The sequence below is a fragment of the Xenopus tropicalis genome, chromosome 8 (genome assembly GCF_000004195.4).
Source record: "Xenopus tropicalis strain Nigerian chromosome 8, UCB_Xtro_10.0, whole genome shotgun sequence".
Lineage (NCBI taxonomy): Eukaryota > Metazoa > Chordata > Amphibia > Anura > Pipidae > Xenopus > Xenopus tropicalis.
In genome coordinates, this window is record NC_030684.2 from 137433846 (window position 1) to 137452788 (window position 18943).

Sequence of the window (18943 nt, forward strand, 5' to 3'; positions counted from 1 at the left end):
AGATGGAGACAGTAGGGCAATATGAAGACCATAGGGCAAGATGGAGACAGTAGGGCAAGATGGAGACAGTAGGACAAGATGGAGACAGTAGGGCAAGATGGAGACAGTAGGGCAAGATGAAGACAGTAGGACAAATGGAGACAGTAGGGCAAGACTCAAGGCATGAAGGAGACCATAGATCAAGATGGAGACGGTAAGGAAGATGGAAGACAGTAGAGTGAATTGAAGACAGCTAGACAGGATTGAAGCAGTAGGGCTAGATGGAAGTGTAAGATGGAGACAGTAGGGCAAAATGGAGACAGTAGAGCAAGATGAAGACAGTAGGACAAGATGGAGACAGTAGGGCAAGATGAAGACAGTAGGACAAGATGGAGACAGTAGGGCAAGATGGAGACAGTAGGGCAAGATGAAGACAGTAGGACAAGATGGAGACAGTAGGGCAAGATGAAGACAGTAGGACAAGATGGAGACAGTAGGGCAAGATGAAGACAGTAGGACAAGATGGAGACAGTAGGGCAAGATGAAGACAGTAGGACAAGATGGAGACTGTAGGGCAAGTAAACTGGACCTTAAATCTCATCCTAACTGGCCACGTTCCATTCTTTTGTAAAGATAACAACCAATCTTAGAACTTCTTTGTTAGCTTATCTTCAAATGAGGTACAATACAGCTGCCTACCTATTCACATGCATAATATATCGTAATAGAGGGTGGAATTTTGACGCACGAATATTTGGTGAATGAGCCGGCCCTTACAGACCAGACCTTGACCATTTTTTTTGAAACTCAAGGTGATGTCTTCATAATAATATAGCCTACACTTTTCATTGGTGGAAACGCATTGGGAACATGTCTGCATTGGCCACGGAGAAGGCCGTGTAAATAAGCGTGGATGTGGGAAAAAAAACAGCACCCTTTGCAAAATAAAGAGCCACTCAGGAACAAAATGAACACAAAATGTTGCTGCTACAATCGCACTGTTCATAAGACTAGGTTGAAATAAGGCACACATGTACACAGACTATCCATTGGGGCTAACTGGTTTCCAACGAGTGTATAGCTAAGCAGGATGCCCCCCGTTGGGGAGGGGACGTTATCTCTCGGCCAACGCGTTTCAATTGTCATTTGCCCAGGGAAGCAAAACATGACGTGTGGCACGTGCCAGTCCAATTCACTTTAGCACACGGTGCTTATAGTCTGGCGAGTCTGGCCACCATCTTGAACACGTATCCTTTGCAACCAACGACTGGAGGTTAAGAACGGCTTTGACGAGGAACAATGCTGGGGAAGCGAAACCGTGGAGGATGCTGCAGATAATTGGCTCCTGAAAAGCTTCACCGCTGTGTTTAGAAGGGGCCGCGGGGGTCATACTATAGTTCCGCTCAGGCACCAACATCTCATTAGTTCTTTCAACGTCTTTACAAGGTCAGCAATATTAATAGTGAATTTCTCGCCCCTACACAGTAGGGTATATTAATCTCCTTTTACATGGAGTAAGTAACCGTGTGAAATATATATATATATATCTAAATATATATACACATGTATGTATATATATAAATTAATTTACACTTCATCTAATCCGCTTGAGGTATCCTTTCATACTGTCCGTTAGCAATGAAAAAGCGCTGCGTTTGTTTCATGTGCCTCAACAGCATCGAATCTTCGGCTCAGGGATACAGATAATAAGTCCGCTTACCTTCAGCCTCCTTCATCAAACAAAATGGTCGACTGAATGGCCTTCTGTTCTCCACCAGCTGTGGAGACGTATGCAATCTATGACACCACACACACACAAAAAAGGTTCAACAGCGACCCATCTACAGCATAAGTTGTCACTTGAACATCAAGGCAGTTTCAGTGGTTGCTATTAATGGTCCTTGCTTGCAACGACTCTTTGTTTTAGTTCCCTAACCACCATGTTGCTGGAGTTGACTAGACAGCATGAAGAACTCTAGTCCGAGTGAGAGAATTTCAGGGCACCAAGGCAAAAGTGCAGACAATCTGATTCACATTTTTGTCCAAAGAGCTTCACTGTCTCCTTGGTGTCTTCAGCTGGTAGAAAAATCAAACTGCCGGTGTTAATACTTAAACTGGGCTGCATCCTTCACCGGCGAGGATGGCAAAAATACTGAATTGGATGGCACATCTGGTCTTAAGGACAGGGTCCTTTTCACCATGCTCCTTGACATGGGAGTTTGTTCCTGGTAACTAAGCTGGCGAGACAGAAAGACACTGTGGCTTTCCATGGGTACGGGAGTACCAGTAGAATGCATCCTTGTCAGGAGTGGTGGTGGTGGGTGTTGTCTATTACCTTGACCCAGGCTGTGCTGTCTCGAAAGAATTGGTCCACCTGGACCAATGTTCATTAGTTTATGTCCTGAAGATAATGAATGCCTCTGTGATCTTGATTGTTTCTCCAAGCAAGACTGAGGCGTCACATCTGGTGGTATGTCCAGTCTTCTAGGCAGACTGTCTCTTGGAAGGGTAGAGGAGCTATAATAAGGTGCACTTTCCGTGTCGGGGATTTTAGGCTGAACCTTGTTGATGAAGGACATCGGCGAATGAGGACTCACAGCTTGTGGGCTTATGGCCATCATGCCTGACATTTTCCTCGGCGACCCACTAGATTCTGGAAGGTGCTTCAGAAGTTCATCCAGTGTGGTCATCTCAACACCTTTAGGAAGATAGCACTGGGAATGCCTAATTAGAGCTCGTTCAGAATTTGGTATCTTCTTATCATCTCCGTAGCCTGAGAGAGGCTGGTCATATCCGTGCATGTTGGTGGGTAGGACCAGAGTACTGGGAAACTGAAACACTTGGGAATTTGAAACTGGAAAGTGAAATACAGGGCTTTTCCCCTGAATCTCTTTGGCATTGTTGCAGTTCTGGTTCCTTTCCCATTGGTTCTTGAAAGCCTTTAAGTTCTTCATCGGCAGTTCTGGTGTGGATTCTGGAGTGGGAAGGCCAGACAGTTCAGGGTGGTCTTTTGATTCCCCTTTAGTTGTCTCGGTTGTTTGCTCTTTTTCACCGTGAAGCAATGTTGTATAAAGCTTTGGAGATGTCGGTTCCATCCTTCCTTCTTTAGACTGGCTTTCTAAAAGGCCGTTCATCTTTGCCAGGCTTCTCAAGGAGAGAGGTCTTTGGAGACTCGATTCAGGGTCTCGTCCAACGTGTTTGTTTTTCTGAAACATGTGATTGCAGTAGCAGGACACAAACAAGCCGGAAAATATGGCTCCCACCACAAACGCAACAAAGACGCAGCCAATGAGGAAAGTAAAATGGACACTCTTGGAGCTTTCCATGGATCCAACTTCCTGGCGCACTCCTGTAACGAAAGAGAAAACACATAATGAGCATAAACGAACACTTATTGATATTGATGATATGAACAAGCGGTTGGAAATGGTCTCTAACAAACTAGTCAATGGTCAGTACTATGTCAAGTCCTTAGAATTAGTACTAAATGAGTTAATTGTAAGGAAAACGACCCCCTTTGAGCATTCCGGTTTTGAAGAGTAGCGGGTTAGGAAGGGCAGAAATCTCTGTTTTTCGCTGGTATAGGGCGGAACTGAGCACATCTCAACTTGAGCTGTAGCCCAAGGCTGTAGCCAAGAACGCCTACCCTTCTTTCCTTTTACCTGTGGTTTAGAAGTATGGTTATCCAACAGCCACTACAGGTACAACTAGGTCTTAAGAGCAGGACTCCCCAAGATTCCATGCAAGCTAGTTACTCAGCTGTGTCACCTAAAGGTGCCCATACACGGGGGGCGATTGAAGCTGCCGATATGGGTCCCTTGACTGATTTGGCAGCTTATCGGCCCGTGTAGGGGCAGGAACGACCGATATCTGGCCTGAAATTAGCCAGACATCAATCGGGCAGGTTAAAAGATTTAGTTGGATTGGGGACCGCCTCGGCTCATTGATGCGGTCCCCGAACGGACTGCCCCATTGCCGCCATTATAATTTGATCATTTGGCCCCAGGGCCTACATGTTCCCCGATATCGCCCACCCATAGGTGGTGAAGATCTTAACATGTATGGGCACCTTAAGACTTTTTGCTGCATACGGTGGGAAAGCCAAGCCACCATGTGTTCCTAAACTGCCTGGTTGTCACGAACCGCTTTCTTTTGCCAGGAGAGGACCACAACCTAATGAAGTTCTCGCCAGATGGATTCTTGACTGTGTATAATCTGGCTCTATACCAGGGGCCCCCAACCTTTCTTACTCGTGAGCCACAGTCATAAGAAAAAAGACTTGGAGAGCAACACAAGCACCATAAAAGTTCATGGAGGAGCCAAATAAGGGCTGTGATTGGCTATTAGGGGCCTCTATGCACCCTATCAGCTTACAGGGGGCTTTATTTGGTAGGAAATCTTGTTTTTATTCAACCAAAACTTGCCCCCAAGTCAGGAATTGAAAAATAACTCCCTGGTTTGGGGGCACTGAGAGCAACATCCAAGGGGTTGGGGAGCAACATGTTGCCCCTGAGCCACTGGTTGGGGATCACTGCTCTATACAATAAGGTGCTGACTAAGTCAGGAGTTCTCAGCCCGTGTTAGGCCAGCTTTGCTATTACAACACTTTTTTAAAGATGAATATAGGGCACCATCGCAAAGAGATTCAGGAAGGTATTTGGCTGAGAAGCTAACAATGAGCAGAGGGACTGACTGCGACTTCCTACACTGCACCCACAGGGCAGCTTTAGGGCAACTATGTACAGTGATGATGATGGAAAACAGGGCAGGGCGAGGCTGAACTAGAATTATCATACGGCTCTGTGTTCGGCGAGACTATAAGAAGAACGGATATTTCAAACTGGAGATCTAATTTGTTGTGATTTATGTTGTGATTTAACCGAACGCCGTGCTTGTAACAAGAAAAAGGAAATAGCCTTTCCCCGTTTGCATAAATTCTCATTTCCTTCTGGGAAATCTACATAAAGATAAAAGTGTCCTTGCTCGCGCGCTATTTACCTAAATTGCATCATGTTTTCACTGTGCAAGGAGAGCCGGGGCTAACAGGAATGGCACTGCTACAGAATCAATCATTCTTGGACTCATCCAAATACCGAAGCCCTTACAGAATATTTGGCAGAATGCTGAACGGATCCCAAACCCCATTACATATGTTCATTCTCTGGATATCCAAAACTTGAAGGTCCAAGGGTTCGGATTCAGTTTGGCGGAAACAAAGGATTCGTCCAAATTCAAATTCTTGCAATTATTGTTGGGACTGGGACGAATAATGAAGGCTAAGCTTATGTACCAGTGTTTCCTGCTGCAACTTCTCCCCAACCGACATTCGGAAAGTCACTTCCCACCCCACTGCAGGCAACGGAAATTGCAAAAATGACGGAATGATGATTCTTACACAAAGGAAAGTCCCAAAAACTAAAACGATGGTACAGATGCACTACAACTTGGGTTTCGATCCATGTTAAAAAGTGCTATAAAGTCTTAATCAGCCCATAATGCTCACTGACTAGGCAACGCTGCTGCGATCCAAAACTCTATTTCCACAACAGGCAATTCATCACAGTTTACCACAATAAACCACTGAAGACATCTTAAAGCTGGTCATACACTATAGATCAGGGATCCCCAACCTTTTATACCCGTGAGCCACATTCAAGTGGAAAAAGTGTTGGAGAGCAACACAACCATAAAAATGGCCAATAAGAGCTAGAATTGGCTATTTGGTAGCCCCTATGTTGACTGGCAGTCTGCAGAAGGCCCTGTTTGGCATTTTACTGGGTTTTTATGCCTCCAAAACTTGCCTCTTAACCAGAAATTCACAAAATGTGCACCTGCTTTGAGGCCACTGGGAGCAACATCCAAGGGGTTGGGGAGCAACATGTTGCTCACGAGCCACTGGTTGGGGATCACTGCTATAGATCCTTGCTCATTTGGTGAGGTTGTCTAACCTTAGGTGAGCGATATCAAACTAATAAAAAAATGTTCAGATTACGACAACAGGCATTCGAGCTGTCGGAACAAGGGCCGTATCAGTGAGCCAATACAGTCCTAAATCCAATGAGAAAATCAAACCTGTCCGATTGACATCTGGCCCTATTTTCAGCCAGGTATTGGTTGGGTAGGCCTGTGAGAGGGCTCCATACACAGCAGATAAGCTGCAGAAGACAACTTGTTGTTTACTGTTGGATAACAACACCTCTTAAAGTGGCCATACATGAGCAGATTTAGGGCTGTGGCACACGGGGAGATTAGTCACGCGCGACAAATCTCCCTTGTCGAGGGCGACTAATCTCCCCGATATGACATCCCACCAGCGAGAATGTAAATCGCCGGTGGGATGGCATACGCGGCGCCGTGATCGTGGAAGTTGGCTCTTGAGGCAACCATGGCGATTTCAGCAAATCACAGATGCCACGTATGCCATCCCACCGGCGATTTACATTCTCGGACGTGAGATGTCATATCGGGGAGATTAGTCACCCGCGACAAGGGAGATTTGTCGTGGGCGACTAATCTCCCTGTGTGCCACAGACATTAAGCTTCCAAAGGATTTTTTGTTAGCTTATCTGCCGTGTGTGGGACCCTCCAATGATATCTGGCCCAAAAATAGTCAAATGTCGATCAGGCAGCTTTGATTTTCCTGTCGGATTGAGGACTTCATCAGTTCATTAATGCGGTCCTCGCTCTGATGGCTCCTATTCCCATCACTGTAATGCGATCGTTTGGCACTAGGGCCAAAGAATCGGATTAACCCGATATCAGCCACCTTAGGTGTGCACATCAGGGGAAATATCTGCCACATTGGCAACCCTGCCAAACAAGTGGACCCTAGAGTGTATGGCCAGCTTTAGCGTGAAAAAGGAAATAAAGAACACTTGCCCCCCACAGTTTCTAGTGTGGACAAGTTTCTAGTTACACCGCAGTGCTATACGACAACCATAGTCTCTTGCAAGGGGTTATTACTATCCCACATGGCAGTCACTCATGCTTTAAAACTCCTGCCCCGAGGATCTGAGTGAGTGCTGTGCGCTAGTTGTCTGAAACCGCTCTTCGTTCTTGGCTTTGCCTTTTTATTACAAGAACGGCACAACGTCTGGGCCCCACGTCTCCTCTCCAACACAAGGGATTCACAGGCGTAATGATTTTACCATGTCAAGGAGCTAATAATCTTGAAATCCAATAAAGTGCGTCCCCCTGTTTTGCCTTGCTCAGAATCCGACGGGGTTGGCTGAGGGGCTTTGATATTTGTGTGCAGTCTGGTTCTACTGAAGGCAGCTTCCATTGCTTCATCTGATTCTCAGCGCGGGTGGGACCGGAGCGATGTTTGACTAAAAAGCTCCACATCAAGGATGCCAATCACAGGCGTTCGGTGCCATTCGGTTTGACAAGTAGTTGAAGGCATTGTGGGGCAGGCTAATGTAACTGCCCTTTATGCCACTAGGCTGCCTAGTGTGCTCCATGCCCCCGGCTTAATTCAAACTGGCAAATATTCATTTGAGAGCTGTGGCCTGTTAATGCCATGAAAGGCACGAGCCAATCAAAGCGAAGAGTGAGCAGCTGCGGAGAGGTAATGAGCCGCCCGCTTCAAAGGCAGGCCAGCAGGTATTGCAATCACACAACGCTAATATAAGACTATTATAATTACACGCGGGCACTACAGCAAATGCACGCCGCATCCATCCAATCTTCCTAAGCCTTTATTTTGTGCTTTGAACATTCTTTCACTTTGGGAATCCGGGAAGAAAATTACATTTTCTCAGTACCCAAACAAGTCAAATATGTTAACCCGCTGAACGCTGGTCTGGGAATTCCAACAGCGCCGAAATGCTAAAATCGTGATTGGAGCCGGCGTTCAGTAAAAGATACACAGCGAGTCACTTTGCCGGAGACCGATGCACTCAGGTGGATGATATTGCCGGTAGCTCGTCTCTGGGGGCCAAAGTAAATAGGCCTCTGTATTTATTTCGCTTTCGGGGGAGGTAGAGCTTGAAGTCAAGATGTATCAAGAGCCCGGGCTCATTAGTGATAACCATGAAACATCCATTTTGTGATCTATACACAAGGGGAGTGGGCACCAACGACTACAGCAAAGAGCCACTAAACTGCTTGGCAAGGAAGGTTCTCTGACCACAAACACCAAAAACCGATTGGGCAGTCCTTGGCCATGTTTTATAATCCAGTCTGTGGCTCTCCAGTTGCCCATGAACTCCTGAGCTACAGGCGCCATCTTGCCTTGCTGTGTACACTATCGTGCAGGTATTGACCCATACCCACACCAGTAATTCCCAAACTGTAGGGCTGAACAGTGATTGGCTGGGGAACGTAGCCTAAAGAAGGCCAGTTTGGTCTTTTAAATGCTCCTACAAGTCCAATGTACAGGTAATTTGTGTTATTTGCTGTCCAAGGAAATATGGCTGATATACCAATGTTTTCATATATCTCTAAACTTTGTAGTTGAGGGGGGACTGAGCAAAAGTTGGACCTCAGATTGAAATGGAAATGGTAACCACCATCTTGTTTTGCCATATACATTCACTCCTATTCCAATGTGAACTGAACTATCCCTCTGGATATAACTGATGCTCTTTGGACCCCTTCGATTGGATTTTTAGAGAGAAAGAGATCAAAAGATGGAACTAGGCCACCTAATTACCACCCCCCACTTTCCTTCGTCTTTAATGATATTAGTGTTTACCACCCACCATGACATCCCTGGAATCCTCCTATTGGGCCACATAGAGGCAGGTCCTGGTCTGCATTGCAATGTTAGTTCCACAACTGGAGACCCCCCTATGTGCACCCCTTAATGATTAATGTGCTTTAGCTGTTACCCTTTGCAGAGCCTCGCCTGCTGTCAGGCTGGAAACAAATGGCGTGTTTGGGACGTGTTTACAGACAACCCAAGGTGATATTTCAAGCCAATTTCCATAATATCAAGTGCCTCTCCTCATGTCTTTCAAGAGAAGCTGGTAACGATGGCAGGGCTTCACTGTGGAAATTCAATAGGCTACAGTGTTTTCCGACTTTCAACAATGGCTCTTAATTGAAGAATTTAATTACAATTAGGGCAGTACGGTGTTGCTTTCCATGTCACAATGCTAAAGTACCTGCCTCTTCCTGGAGGAGTCTTAGGGCTCTGGTACACGGGGAGATTAGTCGCCCGCGGCAAAACTCCCTGCTCGCGGGCGACTAATCTCCCCGAGTTGCCTTCCCTCTGCCATCCCACCGGCGAACATGTAAGTCGCCGGCGGGATGGCAGACGCGGCGGCGCGATTTCGCGCAAATCGCCGAAAAAGACTCGCGAGGCTTTTTCGGCGATTTCCCGAAATCGCCCCGCCGCGTCTGCCATCCCACCGGCGACTTACATGTTCGCCGGTGGGATGGCAGAGGGAAGGCAACTCGGGGAGATTAGTCGCCCGCGAGCAGGGAGTTTTGCCGCGGGCGACTAATCTCCCCGTGTACCAGAGCCCTTAGGGTGAAGACACACGGAGCTACTAGTAGCAGCTACTTGGCTACAGAAATAGACAATGCTGATCATTTACTGATAATTGTCTCTATGTGTGTTTTAGCAGAGGCAATTCTCAGTACTGTCTATGGCAGGGGATTTTCTGGCGTTTAGTAGCTGCTACTAAGTAGCTCCATGTGTCTTCACCTTTAACGTGCTGTGGTGGCCTTGGCTGGCGAAGAGGATAACAAATATACGGTGATCAGCATTGTCTGTTTTAGTAGCCATGACAAGTAGCTGCTACTAGTAGCTCTGTGTGTTTTCACCCTAAAGGCTCTGGCACACGGGGAGATTAGTCGCCCGCGACAAATCTCCCTGTTAGCGGCGACTAATCTCCCCGTGTGCCAGAGCCCTAAGTGTGTTTTAGCAGAGGCAATTCTCAGTATTGTCTATGGCAGGGTATTTTCTGGCGTTTAGTAGCTGCAACTAAGTAGCTCCATGTGTCCTCACCTTTAACGTGCTGTGGTGGCCTTGGCTGACGAAGAAAATAACAAATATAAGGTGATCGGCATTGTCTATTTTAGTAGCCATGACAAGTAGCTGCTACTAGTAGCTCCGTGTGTCTTCACCCTAAGGTTGAAGACACACGAAGCTACTAGTAGCAGCTACTTGTCGTGGCTAATAAAAAAGACAATGCTGATCATTTACTGATAATTGTCTCTACGTGTGTTTAGCAGAGGCAAATGTCTATGGCAGAGTATTTTCTGGCGTTTAGTAGCTTCTACTAAGTAGCTCCATGTATCTTCACCTTAACATGCTGTGGTGGCCTTGGCTGATGAAGAAGATAACAAATATACGGTGATCGGCATTGTCTATTTTAGTAGCTATGACAAGTAGCTGCTACTAGTAGCTCTGTGTGTCTTCACCCTAAGGCAGGGCCGGAACTAGGGGTAGGCAGAAGAGGCAGCTGCCTAGGGCGCAATGATTGAGGGGCGCCAGGCAGGAGCCTCTTCTGCCTACCCCTAGTTCTACTTTGTCATTGCCTCCCCCGCTTGTCATTAGCGGCGGAGGCAATGACCGATCGAATCGCCCCACCCCCCCCTGCGCCGCCTCCTGTGCTTTGGCGCGCATGGGGGGGGGGGGCGGGGAGGTGGGCGGAGTTGGCCGACCGAGTTGCCTAGGGTGCCCGGTCGGCTTGGCCCGCCCCTGCCCTAAGGTGAACCTGACCTGAACGTAGAGACCGACCCCCATATTATATGTAATAAAGGTCCTAGTAGATGGCTAATTAGTAATTAATTCCTCTGTGACAAAGCCTGCAGGTCAGACAAGCCTGCTCATAGTAGCTGAATATTTGATCTTTGGTTATTGGCCAAGAAAGATCCCAAGCCCATAGTGATGACCAGCAGATGTGCTCTCTAATATGTATGGGTGTGATCACAGCACTGAACCCAATGGTTGAGGCCAACAAGTGAAGTACAAACACAATCACCACATTAATGAGTGTCGCAGGATTTCATGCACGCCTCCCCCATGCGTCCTTGCAGGGTCTCGCTTACACGTAATTAGCAGGGGGGGAAGGAAGCAGATGTGCAGAGTGGTACACCTTAAGCAGGGGATGGTGGGGAAGGGTTGGGGTTGACTACCACTAACCTGCAGCCTATCAGCTTAAGGCCTGGGGCACATGGGAAATATTCTCTACAAGTTGTAATTCAGTTTTTTGGTTGTGGCCCAAAGAACTACATGAAAGAATACATCCCATGTACCATCAGCCTAAAGGCCAAGTTCACCTTACAACTAGTACGATACAGACTGCGGCCTTCTAAGTCATTTTGCAGTTGATCTATATTTTTATGGTGTTTGGATAATTTAACCTGTGTAATAGGGCAGCTCTACAATTTGGTATTTAAACTGCTGGTTGCTAGAGAAGCTAACCCCAGCAACCGTTTGAATGAAGGAACAAGCGAGGGCCTAGACAGAAAAAAATGTAGTCTAAAGGTCCCCATACAGGTGGGCGATATCGGGGAGCTTGAAGTTAAAAAAAAAAATAATCCGATCGTTTGGCCCCATTATGTAGGCGGCAATGGGACAGTCGGTTCGGGGACCGCATCAACGAGCCAATGTGGTCCCCGATCCGACTGGATTTTCTAACCTGCCCGATCGATATCTGGCCAATTTCAGGCCAGATACCGGTCGGCCAGCCCGCTCGTTTCTGCCCCTACACGGGCCGATAAGCTGCCGAGTCGGTCCAAGGGACCATCATTTTTTTATGGGTGCAACCAGATAGCATTCTGAATTGGAGATACATTTTAAAAATGTAGACCAACTGCAACACTGCTTAGACTGTTACCACTTGCAACGTACTAGAAAGGCGACCTCCGCCTTTCAGTTCAATTAGTCTAAGAGCCCTACATGTTGACCAACAAATGCCCCTCTTACCCTGGGTTTTTAGAGTGTGCCAGGCAGAGAGTTGGTAATAACCGTCAGATGTCACGCCTGGCGGGGAATAGCCCAGGCGGGTCACATGCCCAAGGGAGGCGACACTTGCAATGGCGATGTCACCGCTAGGCGGGGCTTTCCCTGCATTACCATTGACAAATAAAAGATCATGAAATAGATATACAAGTAACAATATCAGTAAGTGGAGAGGTGATTGGGTGAGTGGGACGAGGGGGAGGAGGGATATGGATTCAGCTCATTTCAGCTTGGCTGTAAGAGAACACGTTCATCTTGGGTAAATCCACAGGACATTCAGTATTTAACCCAGAGTAAGAGGCGGCGATGAGGAACATGCGCGGGTGGGAAATGACAGTTTGTATGAGGTGTTCCTCCAAGCTGTAGGTATGACCACCTTTAGGTTTGCCATTCCTGTCGTTACAAGCTCAGACCGTGATGATTGTGTTTTACTTCACCCCCTCCATTGATTTCCCCTAGTGGCTTCTATGTTTCTGTGGGTACTGGCCCATCTGGGCTGCCCAAACCCTAAATGCCTGGCATAGATCAGACTTGAGTCTATATTCAAAATGCTCCTCCCACTGACTGAAGGGGATAGGAAAAGTCAGAGCGAGGACTGCATCAATGAGCCAATGTGGTCCCCGATCAGACGAAAAATCAAGCCAGTCCAATCGAAACATAGCCAATTTTAGGCCAGATATCGGTTGGAGAGGCCTGCCAAAGGGCCCCATACATGGGCAGGTAAGCTTCCCGAGTCCATCTTAAGGGAGCTACTCAGTAGCAGCTACTTGTCACGGCTACTAAATGCCAGAAAATACCCTGCCATAGACAATACTGAGAATTGCCTCTGCTAAAACACACATAAAGGCAATTATCAGTAAATGATCAGCATTGTCTATTTTTGCAGATGTGACAAGTAGCTGCTACTAGTAGCTCTGTGTGTCTTCATCCTTAGGGTGAAGACACACGGAGCTACTAGTAGCAGCTACTTGTTGTGTGTTTTAGCAGAGGCAATTCTTAGTATTGTCTATGGCAGGGTATTTTCTGGTGTTTAGTAGCTATGAAAAAGTAGCTGCTACTAAGTAGCTCTGTGTATCTTCACCCTTAGGGCTGTGACAGACGGGGAGATTAGTCGGCCGCGACAAATCTCCCTTGTCACGGGCGACTAATCTCCCTGATTACAGTAGTCACGCGGGGACTAATCTCCCCGTCTGTCACAGCCCTTAGGGGAGCTACTAAGTAGCAGCTACTTGTCATGGCTTCTAAGATCCAGAAAATCCCCTGCCATAGACAATACTGAGAATTGCCTCAGCTAAAACACACGTAGAGACAATTATCAGTAAATGATCAACATTGTCTGTTTTTGTAGCTGTGACAGACCTACTAGTAGAAGCTACTTGTTGTGGCTACTAAAACAGACAATGCTGATCATTTACTGATAATTGTCTCTACATGTGTTTTAGCAGAGGCAATTCTAAGTATTGTCTATGGCAGGGGATTTTCTGGAGTTTAGTAGCCATGAACAAGTAGCTGCTACTAGTAGCTCTGTGCGTCTTCACCATTAAGGACCAGAATCGGCTGCTGCAATCTGCCCATGTATGGCCACCTTTACTCAAATTAGTCCATTATCAGTTGCTACTAATGAAACCAGGAAACCCCCTGTGCCCTATAAAGCTGCGGGCTATCCGTTGTGCCCTCAGAGGACGCCCCTTCCTACACATTGTGCCACAATACAGCAAACAAATACACTAGCAGCGGTGTTGCAGTTGGGCGTCTATCCTGTGCAAACAAACACACACACACACAAGTGCCTCCCTAGAGACACGCGCTTCCTCGCTCTCTCGCCGTAATTACAGTTTAGACTTTGCGCTACCAGAGAGCGTGACGAGGGGTCAGGCTCAAAACTCTATCATTTTGTGTTGCTTTGTGTTTGTATAACATGCCCTACCCGCCTCCATGACAGAAAAAAAAAAAATCCTAATTTCTGGCGTGTGGCGTTACCATGGTAACACAGAAAGTATGACAGGGCCCGGGCTCCTTTACACTCATACACTTAATATTACAATAGCCGGCCTCCTAATGGGAGCATAAGATTAAAAAGCAGCAGGGCTGGAATTTCTTTCTTCCTAATGATAAAAAAGGCATCCGAGCAAATGGCAGAGAGTAGATATTGCCAGCCTATCAGCTTTCCTGCCTAAAAACCCTCTGAGCGAATGCACAGGCGCTCTATTATTTGTGCCCGGGACTGTGCGTTACCACAGCAACGCGTTTGTGTAATATAGGCGTGCGGGAGCAGACATTTTAGTCTCCCAATGTCCTAGTTTTAATTAAGGCCCCCTGTCTCCAGAGATGGGCCGGCGTGTTACCTCCCGCCATCACACCGAGAGATAGAAACACAGAATGATCAATCCTGAAAAGCTCTTTTTAATTTCCAGTCAGAGAAATGCAGTGCGACTCTGTGAGGAGTTGGGAAAATTATTTAATCTTATCATATAAGTAAATATTGCCCTTTTACATTGAGCCACCATTTTGTCATGTTCTGGGTGTCACTGACCACCTGACAGGAAATAATGCATTTATTGGCTGATGTACGTGTGCCCGTGGTGTGCATAGCACCTATAAACTCTGTAGTACAGGTATGGGACCCATTATCCAGAATGCTCGGGACCAAGTACAGGTACTGTTTTATTATTACAGAGAAAAGGGAATCATTTAACCATGAAATAAACCCAATAGGACAGTTCTGCCCCCAATAAGGGGTAATTATATCTTAGTTGGGATCAAGTACAGGTACTGTTTTATTATTACAGAGAAAAGGGAATCATTTAACCATTAAATAAACCCAATAGGGCTGTTCTGCCCCAATAAGGGGTAATTATATCTTAGTTGGGATCAAGTACAGGTACTGTTTTATTATTACAGAGAAAAGGGAATCATTTAACCATTAAATAAACCCAATAGGGCTGTTCTGCCCCCAATAAGGGGTAATTATATCTTAGTTGGGATCAAGTACAGGTACTGTTTTATTATTACAGAGAAAAGGGAAATCATTTTTAGTAATTAGAATTATTTGCTTATAGTGGAGTCTATAGGAGACAGCCTTCCCATAATTCGGAACTTTCTGGATAATGGGTTTCCAGATAACAGATCCCATAGGCATGCTTCTCACTTTGCCTAATTGTATCAGCACCCCTGAATGCTAAGGCTCATCAACCCGCGGCCCTTAACCTGCTACTCCCAACACCCCCAAATGGCCTTCAGTGGGTTGCTGGGAGTCTGTAACTGTCTATCCCAGCAGAAAGCACATTCTCCTTGTAAAGTAACTGGGCATATTTCCCACTTATATAAAAGTGCAATATGTGATAGTACCAGCGCCCTGCAGTCCAGTTAATGCTGATGTTCTGCACTCTAATCCTTAGACCGCCCCCTGCGCTATAACCAGCTTCAAGGCAAGGACCATTCTCCAGCTAATGGCGTTGCACATACCCAGGTTATCTATCAAGGACCTCTCTCTGTAGATACAAGCTCAATCCCATCTAATGAATATGCCTGCATGGATTAATTAACGGTATCCATCTCCTCAAATCCCTTTCTACAGCTACACCTACCCATACACTGGAAATATCCAATCACATCCAATCTCCCCGAATCCGACAGCGGCGCGCCTGGCTTTACACGAGTTAACCGCACACACTGGTAATATTTACGAGAGGATAACCTCATAGTCCTAATTAAAGTCTTGCCTTATTTTGCTATTTTTATGATTTCTTCCTCCAACACCATTCCCATCTCTCTCCTCGCTCCTCCTGAGTATTAATTTACTCAGACAAGCAGTAATGGGGCTGATAATCTTGAAATGTTAGTGTCGGTAATGAACATAAAGGCAGTGTCACAGGCACGGCAGCCCGAATGGTTTAGCTTCTCGTTAAATCGTTTCGCCATGAAAAATATACAGGGATGCAAAATCCTCGTAAAAATATCTAATTTGCTTGTGGCGTTTTGCATTTCGCTCTCTGTAGCCCTGAAAAATTACATTTCCCAAACTTATTGGCGCTTTGAGTAACACCAGGAACACCAGGCATCTCTGCATTGGCAAGGAATACAAGTTCGGCCAATCAGATTAGAGAATTGGGTTATATAAGAAAGGGAGGTTTACAAGAATTGGTGAGTCATAATCAAGAATTAGAGTCTGGCCAATCAGGTGGTAATATTAGTTTTTATAAGAACAGAGAGACAGTGAGTCATAACCAGGAATAAGATGGTGGCCAATCAGGTTCACTACCAGATAATTTAAGAAATTGAGTTTGCAGGTATTTAGCTGGTGAGTAATAGCCAGGAATAAGAGTATGGCCAATCAGGTTGTAATATCAGGTTATATAAGGACATGGAGGTGGCAGGAATTAGCTGGTGAGTCATAACCAGGAATAAGACGGTGGCCAATCAGGTTGTAGTATCAGGTTTTATAAGGATATGGAGGTTGCAGGAATTAGCTGGTGAGCCATAACCAGGAATAAGACGGTGGCCAATCAGGTTGTAGTATCAGGTTTTATAAGGATATGGAGGTTGCAGGAATTAGCTGGTGAGCCATAACCAGGAATAAGATGGTGGCCAATCAGGTTTTAATATTAGGTTTTATAAGAACATCGAGGTTGCAGGAATTAGCTGGTGAGTCATAACCAGGAAGAAGATGGTGGCCAATCAGGTCCACTACTAGGTAATTTAAGGAATTGAGTCTGCAGGTATTTATAGTCATAGCCAGGAATAAGAGTATATCCAATCAGGTTGTAGTATCAGGTTATATAAGGGAAGGGAGGTTGCCGGAATTAGCTGGCGAGTCATAACCAGGAATAAAACTATTAGCCTAGTCAGGTTGTGCCAATGGCAGGCCCACCTAAACCCCCCTGTGTGTGTGTGTGTGTGTGCACCAATCAGGTTGCACTACTGGGTAATATGAGGAAGGGAGTTTGTAGGAGATATTTGGTAGGATAAGTGTATGGCCAATTAGGTTGTACTATTGGGTAATATAAGGAAGGGAGGTTGCAGGAAATACCTAGTTAGTTATAACCAGGAAATATAGCCAATCAGCAGGTCTGGGCTGGGAGTCAAAACAGGCCCTGGCATTCCCAGTACACAGAGGCCCAAACAGCCCCCCCCCCAGCCCAATGAATAGTGACTGTCTGTGGCACCTTACAGCCCCACCCCCCCAGTCCGGGCCTGCCAATCAGGCAGTACTACTGGGTTATATATGGAAGGGAGGTTGCAGGGATAATCTTGTGAGTTATAATAGATATTATAGCATGGCCATGCAGGTTGTACTACTGGGTTATATAGGGAAGGGAGTTTGCTGGAGTTGATGGCTAATTACTTTACAGGTAGAGCAATTTTCTATTTCCCTGCCCTATGAACTACAACTGGCAACAAACTACAGTCCCCAGCATGCCTTGGGCTTCAAAGTGACGTGTAAATGGGTGAAATGTCAGCTTCCGCAGATGATGCAGCTGTATTTACCAATGGTATAAAGCATACGACCCAAATGCACAGTGCGTGAATATTATTATTCCTCTGCCGTCCCACTTATTGTACAGCGCTGCAGAATATGTTGGCGCTTTATAAATAAATGTTAATAATAATAATAATAATAGCCCGTAAATCCAGCCCTGTGATATTCTGTCTACTGGTCACATTCGCCTTCTTCCTAACTGTAAAACCAACAAAGCGGAAAAAAGGCCATGTTCCCTGTCTTAATATTATCACTATGTCCAGTTAGGGTAAAATGGAACAGGGTATTCTTAAAGGGGATATAAAACCAGAGATAACCTTCTGCCTAACAATAAAGATTTTTATTCCAGAAGTGGGTTTACTTCCCCTTTAAACAGCGAGGCAACCTGAATTCCTGTTTATGAGATTTGTGTGGCTGATCTGAGGCAAATATGATGGATAATGGTGCGATTGTAAGCTCTTTTACAGCTGAATTGGATATTCGGCAACAAACCAAGACCAGTTGTTGGTCAGTTGGACTCATGTGGTTTAACCGTATAAGTACAGAGGCCTGTTGGGGTCATTAGGTTCATTATCAACGTTGGCTGAAAACCAGATGACGTTGCTCTGGGTAGTACGAGCCTGCCTGCCCCATAATTCCTTGTAGATTTAATTGCTGAAACCATTCCCAAGATGAAGCTGACAGCCTTTTTTTTTTGTTAGGGTGGGACGGACATGGAGAGGAAGGGATATATTGTTGAAAGGAAAAGGCAAGGAAGTCACTCACCGTAAGCCGAGTCCCCTTCATTGCCGACGCTTCCTGAAGAGGTGACAACGTCTGCATCAAAGGAAACAAAACAACGGCCGTTATATACCGATAAACCCTCCTTCCCGTCCTTCAACCCAGTTCCCAGACATGACTTTACATAATAATTCACAATGGAGCACAGGTCAGTTCTCCTGCAAACCATATGGCTTCTGGTACATTGTTTCAGGAGTCAGAACAGAATGGGATACATGGACACTGATTTCAATAGCAATTACATTTACATATACGTACTGTGTAGCTTTAAATGAATGTATCCATAGAGTTACATTATGCTACATTGGGCAAATGTAATGGAGTTCTCTTTTAAAGATGGCTAGAATTAACCTGTAGCCAGTAAGCTAGAACAATTGCTGAGCTAGAACGTGTAACCAGCCAGATATTAGAATGTTCACGGTAGCCGTCAAAGCATTACAATGTTCTTAGGGCTACAATGAGTAGTTAGTCAGAGCATTAGGGAAATGGCATACAGGATAAGGGTTAATGATGTGATGTAGAAGGGGTGGGGCTGTGATGCAAAGGGGCAGGGTGATGGTGAAAGGGGCAGAGCCATGACGTTTATGAGGAATAGATAGGGTTAAGGTGGCCATACACGGGCCCTAGTTGCTGATATCGCTCCCTTAAGGTGGCCATACACGTGAAGATCCGCTCGCTTGGCGAGGTCGACAAGTGAGCGGATCTTCTCCCGATATCCCCCCTACGGGTGGGCGATAACGGGGAAAATGTAGGCTAATTTGATCGTTTGGCATTGGGGCCAAATGATC

At 46.0% G+C, this 18943-nt stretch overlaps 1 protein-coding gene across 2 annotated transcripts in view; it reads right to left on the reverse strand.

Annotated features, from left to right (window-relative positions):
- Nucleotides 1-691: 691 nt before the first annotated feature.
- The window catches only part of sema6c (semaphorin 6C), a 145641-nt gene continuing 127389 nt past the window's right edge, over nt 692-18943 (reverse strand). The window contains exons 18-20 of one of the 2 annotated variants that reach the window (XM_002937269.4): nt 18141-18191; nt 11861-12001; nt 692-3328 (exon numbers count right to left, since the gene is read on the reverse strand). In XM_002937269.4, the coding sequence (XP_002937315.2) occupies nt 2082-3328; nt 11861-12001; nt 18141-18191 (1439 nt within the window). In that variant the 3' untranslated portion in view covers nt 692-2081. The remainder of the gene's footprint in view (nt 3329-11860; nt 12002-18140; nt 18192-18943) is intronic. The other variant, XM_004917580.3, reaches the window with a different exon arrangement.